Source organism: Capra hircus, chromosome 8 (assembly GCF_001704415.2).
Source record: "Capra hircus breed San Clemente chromosome 8, ASM170441v1, whole genome shotgun sequence".
NCBI lineage: Eukaryota > Metazoa > Chordata > Mammalia > Artiodactyla > Bovidae > Capra > Capra hircus.
The window spans coordinates 74,798,747-74,807,586 of record NC_030815.1 but is presented as its reverse complement, the minus strand read 5'-3'; the positions used below and the strand labels follow the sequence as shown (position 1 = coordinate 74,807,586).

General features: G+C 50.2%; 1 protein-coding gene across 1 annotated transcript; it reads right to left on the bottom strand.

Annotated features, from left to right (window-relative positions):
- SPINK4 (serine peptidase inhibitor, Kazal type 4) lies at nucleotides 415–7,937 on the bottom strand. The gene is made up of 4 exons (XM_005684054.3): nucleotides 7,821–7,937; nucleotides 3,048–3,088; nucleotides 2,124–2,236; nucleotides 415–554 (listed from the first exon to the last, which is right to left on the bottom strand). The coding sequence occupies exons 1-4, from the start codon at nucleotides 7,879–7,881 to the stop codon at nucleotides 509–511; spliced, it is 261 nt and encodes an 86-aa protein (XP_005684111.1). The 5' UTR covers nucleotides 7,882–7,937; the 3' UTR covers nucleotides 415–508.

Here is an 8,840-nt window from a genome sequence, read left to right as displayed (position 1 = left end):
GACGTGTGCGGGTCTGTATGCATGTGTGTGAGTGAGATTCGGGGTGCTGGTATAGCCCAGGGAGAAAGCTGTGAGGGGGGTGGGAGCCTCTCAAAGGCTGAGGCTGGGCCTTGCAGTGGCAGAGAGTACAGATTTCAGTTAGGTTCTTGACCTAAGTGACAGGCCAGATTGGGCTCACAGGAGCACTGTACACAGTCCTGACCCCCTCAGGAAGGCAAAAGATACCTGGGACTTCCAGGGGAACATGTGACAAGGTTGAGGAGCCCTCAGAGTGATAGAGAGGACATCAGATTCAGAGTAGGGAAGACAGGGCCAAATTCCCCCATCCTCCAGAATCCGCCTTCCCAGAATCCCCAGAATTCTGCCTTCCCAGAATCCCTCAAAACACTTCCCCAAAACACTTGAGCCATTGGCTGGGTTGAACTGAATCTTTATTTCATGTCTCATCCTGCGCGCCCACCACGGTTCTCTAGCCTGAAGCTTCACGGCTTAAGAGGCTCTGGAGGGGTCAGCATTTCCCATCCTTCAGGATCTGGATGTCCTGTCTGTTTTTTCTAGGGTCACAGCAGACGAGAATGAGGTCAGCTCCTCAGGATGTGTAACATACCCTTCAGGAACCCCGGCCCAGTCTGTCCCGACTCCCTGCTGAGCTCTGCCCACTCAGTGTACAGTGCAGGGGAGATCCCAGGTCTCCCTGGGCATATCCTTCTACTGTTTCTCACTATGTAAACCCTCCCCCTGGGAGGTTTCAGCTGCCTGGGCTTTCAACCACCTCTATGTGCTGCTGGCTGCATATCTGTCTGGCCTGGACCTCTGTCTTCAACTTCAGGCCTGTTCATGCAATTGTTGACTGTGTATCACCTCTGGGATGTCCCAGAGGCTCCACTGTCCACAAACATCATTGCCCCACAGCCTGCTGCACACCCCCAGGCCCCACCAACATGGTATCCCCAGCTGCCCCAGCCTACAAGTTAGAAACCAGCATGTTACTCTTGCTTCCTTCCTGCCCACCACCCACCCCGACCCCTCACATCCAATCTCACAGCCTGTGGGTTCTACTCCCAATGGAAGCATGAGTCCTTAATTATCATGATCTTTTTCTAAGTTAGGACAGTGTCCTTGCTGCTCTCCTGCCCATCTCTCTAGAGTGTTGCAACTGTCGGCAACTTCTCTTCTGTGATCTCACTTAGTGCTGGACAGCGCAAGATCTTATGAATGAAGTGCGTTAGTCGCTCAGTCGTGTCTGACTCTTTGCAACCCCATGGACTGTAGCTGGCCAGGCTCCTCTGTCCATGGGATTCTCAAGGAAAGAATACTGGAGTAGTTTGCTGTTGCCTTCTCCAATGAATGAAGAAATGAAACCAAATAGGAGATCTGATGACCAAGGTCATGTTCTGGCCTTCTCACTCTAGACTCATTTCTTGTCTCTCCCCCATTCACCTTTACACTTTATACTCTAGCATATCCAACTTCTTATTTTTCCTCCAATATAAACTTTCTTCTAGATCTTTCCAAACGTATTTTTCTACTTGGAATTACCTTTCCTTGTTGATTCTTTCTCCAACATGGTTCCTACTTATCCCTCAGGGCCAAGCTGAGATGTCCCTTGTCCTGGGAAGTCTTCCCTGCCCTGGCCTGGCACCCACAGTGCCCTGTGCACCCCCATCTGAGCCTTTAGCATTCTGTGCTGCAATTGGCTGACTGTCAGCTTGGCTTCTGTCTTAGACTGACCATTGCCCCCAGGAGCTGGTAATGCTGTCTAGCTTTTTATATCCTATTGTATCCTCAGTGCCTAGAGCAGAGTAAGTGTTCAATAAATAATTGTTGGCTGGAGGAATAAATGAACAAGTAAGGTCACCTAGTCAGGGGGCAGAACAAGGAAAAGGACCCAGGGTTCCCGCCCTCACCCCCAATATCCCACTAGTGGGCTTTCTGCTTGGAATCACGTGCCTTCTTTTGATTTTACTTGCACTCATTCTGTTACGAGCAAATGTTGGAGGACTTGTCCCAGGCCAAGTATGAGTAAAGGAGGAGACAGGTCAGGTCCTGCTCCTTTCATACTCGTATGCACCACAGATGGAGCCCACCCAAGATAGCCCGGGGGAATGCAGGGGTGGACTTACATCCGAGCCAAGCAGAGCTTGCATTCACTCTCATACGTGACCCCATCAGTGCCACAGACCGGGTCATATGTCTGGGGGCAGACTGGAGACTCTACCATGTGTTCACAGATGGGCTGTGGGAGAGAGAAACACTCAGGGATACGGAGGCAGGAAGTACCAAGGGGCTCTGCTTGGAACAGGGCTGAGGGGGCTCTAGGGAGGAGCCAGATTCAAGAAGGCCCCAGTATGGGTCCAAAGAACATGAAACCAAGCATGCAGGGCCCCATGGCACGTTTGCTTGTGTGTGTATGTGTGTGTGTGCCTGACCATGTGTGGCTGCGGCTGTGTGCATAAGGATGTACCTGTATCTGCTGAGCCCAAGTATGGGGGCTACCAGGTGAATACCTGTCTTCATGGGCTCACAACTCTTCACAGGGTCTAACAGAAATTCTGGTCTTATTGAGGACCCAAGAAGAGAACCAGCCATCATTCCTAGGAAGCCTGCCTCCCTGGAGGCTCCTGAACTCACCCTGGCCTGCATGACTATCAGGCCCCTGGTATGAGGAGGCTGGAGACCTAATTGAGGCTCTGTTTAAAAGGGTTTCAGGCTAGCCCTGAGGGTCAGGACTAGGATGGGGGCCTGGGGTAGGGGTGGGGAGTGAGGGGGGCAGTGCTGTGCAGCAGTGAAGGCCCCAGGCCCAAGAGACGTGCATTCTGCACTGATTAGGTGTGTAGACTTTGGCTGGGCCTGCTCAGCCTGGAAGAGCTAAGCTAGGGAGCATGCAGCCTCAGGAGGCCGCCCTGGCCACTGTGGCACCATTGAAGGTGTCTGAGAAGGAGCGTAAAGAAGAAAATCCCTTGTCTCCCAGTATGGATGAGAGGGCTCCCCTTTGAGAAGGAAGGCCGGGACAGCAGCCCTGGGGCCAGAAAGAGCAGCTGCCTTACCATTCTCCAGAAAACCAACTTGTCTGCCGACACGGACACCTCTGAAAGGCAAAGAAACAAGAATTAGGGGATGTTGGCTTTAGGCCCCAGGTACCAGAGTCTGAGGACACTTTCTTCAGGGACCTATCCCAGCCACCACCCAATCTGGAATTCCTCAGGGAAAGGTAGTGAATGAGTCACAGACAGGGCTCCCAGAAAGCTCACATGACATTGTCAGAACTGGGACAGAAAGCCTAGAATTAGGGAGATTAAAGTCTAGTCTGTTTCTCATTAGTAAGATCCCACTGGGCTTGTCCGAGGACCATAACTACTAAAGCCCGTGCACCCTAGAGTCTGCTAGCTGATGCTACTGAGCCCCGCGCCTAGAGCCTGTGCTCTGCAACAAGAGAAGCTACTGCAACAAGAAGCCTGCCCACCACAACAGAGAGTGGCCTCCCTAGGGAAAACCCACGCACAGCAATGAAAACCCAGCACAGCCAAAAATAAATTAACCGAAGGACAAATATTGAAAAGAAGAAGAAAAAGAAAATAATTCAGTTACTATGTACCAGGCCTTGATAATACATGATCTTGACTACGATTCAGAGCTTTCTCACTGCTGTGTAACAGGGAGGAGAGGAGGCCGAGGTCTGCGACCCAGATCCCACCACAGGACTGAGGCACACATTTCCTCAGCTGCCAGGAGCATGGGCTGCTCACAGTGAGTGCTTTTCTAGGAATTACCCTCGGAGAATGGAGCTGCCTTGCCCAAAGTGGCATTCCTACCCAGGAACAACCCACAGCCAATGTCAGGGTGATTTGGGTACAATGGTCTGAAGTCCTCATCTCAGAACAATGTCCAGGGCCACCCCAGCTCCTCTGCATGGCAGTCACTGTCCCTCTCCCCTCCCAGGTGTTTCCCCCTGAGCCCTCTCCAGCAAACTACACGCAGATCCCAGGGTCTGCTTCCCGGAGAACTCGGCCAATCTGTGAAAAAGGTTTATAGGTAAGGCAACACAGTTTGTTAAGGGCAGAGCTGGATTTTCCCATGGCTCTATCACTCCACACATGCAGCTGTGCCCCACAGCCCTTTGAGGTCTGGATGAACTGTTTACAAGACCTCAGCAAATTGCTGAGTGACTGGTGAGTGTGACGGGTGGAGGAGGGAATGGAATGGAGCTGGATCTAAGGCCACAGGTGTAGGGAAAGGGTCCATAAAAACTCAAGAAGGGCAGGCTGCTTCCTGAAGTCTCTGAAGGGCTGTCCTGAGGCCCAAGGAGAGAGGAACTCTTCTTAACTTCACAAGGCAGAGCCCATCTGCATGAAGAGGCTGCAAAGAGGCAGGTGTGGATTCCAGAATGTTCTCTCAATGAGAGCTGTGTATTAACGAAAGAAGCTGTCTCCAGAAGTGGAGAGTTCTCCATCCCTGGAGGTGGGTGACCATCCCTTGGTTTTAGGTTTTTCTGGAGACGCTATTACAAGAGATTTCCAAGGTGGAGAGGAAGAAGGGAACACCACTGGTACACTGTTTAGGCATCAACATGCAAATCCAGTCTTGTCATCACACTGCTCAAAAGCCTCCAGGTCGTAATTACCCAATCTAGAAATTGTCCAAATGTCCTCCAACAGGCGAGTGAATAAACCCTGATACACACATAGAGTGTGACTCAACTCAACAGTAAAAACAAAGCAATAACTGATAACATGCAACAACATGGCTGAATCTCAAAAACTCGCTGAGCCAAAGAAGCCAGACACAAAAGACAGCATCCTGTATGGTTTCATCTGTGTGACATTCTAGAGGAGGCAAACTAATCTATGGTGGAAAAATGTCAGAGCCAGGGTTGCCTCCGGGGTGGGAGTGGGGTGGGGGCAGGGATGAACTGGCATGAGGGAAATTTCTGGAGTGATGGAAATGTTCTGTTTGTTGATAGGGGTCTGGGTTACACAGGTATATGCCTCATCAAAACTCATTGAATAGGATTTGCTGAGTGATAAGATGTGTGCATTTCATGGTACGTAATTGTTGGTGGGGGAAAGCATTTAAAAAAATGAATAAAGCCCTTCTAGGGCTCCGTGTCATGACCACTGAGACTCTTCATCTTATGTTGACGGCACTGTGAGAGATGATCCCAAACTTCCCCTGGGCCACTTCCTCATCCACCTCCTTGTTGTGCCCCTCTGCCCCCGCCATTCCTCTCTGCTCACTCTTCTGGAACAGGCTCTCTCAGCTTATGCTGGTCCCTCTGTGGTGTCAGTTTCTTTCTGGATGATGTGGGAAGTTGCAGTTACCCCGAACTGCCCTTGACCTTGGCCCAAGTTTCCTTCTCCCTTCCTCATATAGCCCAGGCCGGAATCTGAAATCGGCAAAAGGACTCCCTTTAGGGCAGCCTCTTCAGTGTTCCCAACAAGAGAACTGCTCAGGGAATTGATGCCAGGCTGGCAGTAACCTGGCTGTGCTGGGCCAGAGTCTCCGGATCCATTCTCTATTGCTTCAGTCTCTAGTCTATGTCCCCAGCCAGGGAAGTGGCTGTGAGACTGACCGTGAGGTCAGTGTTCCTGATGTCCTGCTCAGACCCACCCTGTAACATCATGACTTTGTCTGGGTATGTCCTAAGGAGTCTCCCTGCTTCTCTGACTCTGTTCTCAGGGTAGCAGCCTAAGCAATCCTTTTAACATATGACTCTGCTCATCACCCTTTAGTACCTCCCATTTCACTCACAGGAAGATCTAAGTTCTTACATTGACATTCAAGGCTTTATCCATTATAGTTCACAGTTGCCTGTATCATCTCATCTCCTGTCTCTCTGCACCTTGCCCCTTACTCCTTTCGAGTCCCACTGACTTCCTTGCCATACTTCACATATTCCACACATGCTTCTACCTCAGGGCCTTTGCACTGCCTGTTGCCTCTGCCTGGAAACCACTTCTCTCAAATATACCCATGGCTCACGCCTCCACCTCCTTCAAGTATTGCTCAGACATCAGCCTCTCAGAGAGAAGTCCCCTGCATTAACATTGCAACCCCCTCTCAATCCCTATCACCCTGCCCAATAGTTTTTTTCTTAGCCTTTCAGTTTCAGTTCAGTCGCTCAGTCGTGTCCAACTCTTTGCGACCCCATGAATCGTAGCATGCCAGGCCTCCCTGTCCATCACCATCTCCTGGAGTTCACTCAGACTCATGTCCATCGAGTCCGTGATGCCATCCAGCCATCCCATCCTCGGTCGTCCCCTTCTCCCACTGCCCCCAATCCCTCCCAGCATCAGAGTCTTTTCCAATGAGTCAACTCTTCGCATGAGGTGGCCAAAGTAGTGGAGTTTCAGCTTTAGCATTATTCCTTCCACAAGAAATCCCAGGGTTGATCTCCTTCAGAATGGACTGGTTGGATCTCCTTGCAGTCCAAGGGACTCTCAAGAGTCTTCTCCAGCACCACAGTTCAAAAGCATCAATTCTTCAGCGCTCAGCCTTCTTCACAGTCCAACTCTCACATCCATACATGACCACTGGAAAAACCACAGCCTTGACTAGACGGACCTTAGTCAGCAAAGTAATGTCCCTGCTTTTGAATATGCTATCTAGGTTGGTCATAACTTTTCTTCTGAAGAGTAAGCGTCTTTTAATTTCATGGCAGCAGTCACCATCTGCGGTGATTTTGGAGCCCCCAAAAATAAAGTCTGACACTGTTTCCACTGTTTCCCCATCTATTTCCCATGAAGTGATGGGACCGGATGCCATGATCTTCATTTTCTGAATGTTGAGCTTTAAGCCAACTTTTTCACTCTCCTCTTTCGCTTTCATCAAGAGGCTTTTTAGTTCCTCTTCACTTTCTGCCATAAGGGTGGTGTCATTTGCATATCTTAGCCTTTATCACCATCTAAATACTGTTTAATATATGTTGTTTAACATACATTGCACCTATCTTATAGGTTGTTGATTCTCCCCATCCTACTCCATTAAACTTAATATCTATCAGGGCAGCTCTTTTTTCTGTTTTGCTTGCTGATAAGTTTTAAGGGCCCAGAACAAGGCCTGATACCCAGCAGAAGTGAGACTGCAGAGGTACCCAGCCTCTGAGCAGGCCCCACTCCAGAAGCATGTGTTCAGCCCAGAGCGAGGGCTCCCTTGCGCTCACATGACTGCCTCAGCCCCACAGCCACAGCCTATCAGAGCAGATGGGAGCCCAGACGACCCGGCCAGGCTTCCTTCAGCACCCAGCACCCTGCAGCCAGTAGACTTGTCAATCTCCCTAGAGACAGACTGTCTCCCTCTGCCTCCCCAATCTCTAGCCCAGTAGCTGCTCGGGGTCGCTTTGAACTAGAACAATCTCCTATGTCACAACTGGAGAAACAGAGGCCCCAAGAGAGGAGGGTGTGTGTGTGTGTGTGTGTGTGTGTTGTGTGTGTGCTTAGTTGCTCAGTTATGTCCAACTCTTTGCAATCTTATGGGCTATAGCCCTTCAGGCTCCTCTGTCCATGGGATTCTCCCATCAAGAATACTGGAGTGGGTTGCCATGCCCTCCTCCAGGAGATCTTCCCAATCCAGGGATGGAACCCAGGTTTCCCATATTGCAAGTGGATTCTTTACCATCTGAGCCATGAGGGGAGAGGATTTTTGCAATTCTGAGCCAGAGGTAGGATTGGAACTCGGGTTTCTTTTCTCCTAGCCCAGGGTGCAGAAAGAAGGTTTATGCAAAAAGCCAAGGCCTCACGGGGTGACCCAAGCCCTGCCTCTGCCCTATTCCAAGCTCACCTACCAACACCAAGCCACAGAGAATCCAGGCTCCATCTACTCACCCCTGTCCACAAGGAAGAGAACAGCCAAGGCCAGGGCAACTATCCACAGGCGGGCAGCCATGCTGATCCTAGGCTGTGTGGCCTGAGGGAGCTGGGGCCTGGGCCAGGGATTGATGGGGGCCTGTTTATAGTGCCGATCCCCACCCTTATCTTATCTGAGGCCAGGTGGAGAGCTGGAGGTGTCACCCGGAGGTAATATCTGTACCCTGGCATCAAGAAAGGGTTTGTTTTCTACAGAGACGCTGAGCTCCAAGTGGCCTGGGGCAGGGGTTGGGCTATTGATGGTGGATTTTGGAAATGAGAAAAAGTCTGGACTTGCAAAGCTGACTCTAGTCTGAGGCAAGAGGGAGAGGAAAATTGAAATAGAGGAAAACAGAGAGAAACTAATTCAGAAATACTGAAAGAGAGAGAGATCAAAATGAAAACAAAAAGCTGCAACTTTGGGACTTTCCAAAGTGGTCCAGTGGCTAAGACTCTGAGTGCCCAATGCAGTGGGCCTAGGTTCCATCCCTGGTCTTGGAATTAAGACCCCACATGCCACAGGGCAGCTAAGTCTATGTGTCACAATGAGAGAAGTGCTGCAATGAAGACTCAGAACAGCCAAAAAAAAAAAAAATTTGTTTAAAAAAATTCATTTGTTTAAAAGACAAAAAAAGAGAATGAAAAATCCTCAGGACTTCCCTGGAGGTCCAGTGGCTAAATGTCTATATTCCCAGTGCAGGGGGTCCAGGTTCAATCCCTGGTCAAGGAACTAGGTCCCACGTGTCTAAACTAAAGATCCTGTATGCCCCAACGAAGACTGAAGATCCCAATGGCTACAACTAAGATGCGTTGCAGTCAAATAAATAAGTTGTGAAAGTCGCTCAGTCGTGTGTGACTCTTTGTGACCCCATGGACTATACAGTTCATGGAATTCTCCAGGCCAGAATACTGGAGTGGGTAGGCCTTTCCTTTCTCCAGGAGATCTTCCCAAACCAGAGATTGAACCCAGGTCTCCCGCACTGCAGGTGGATTCTTTAC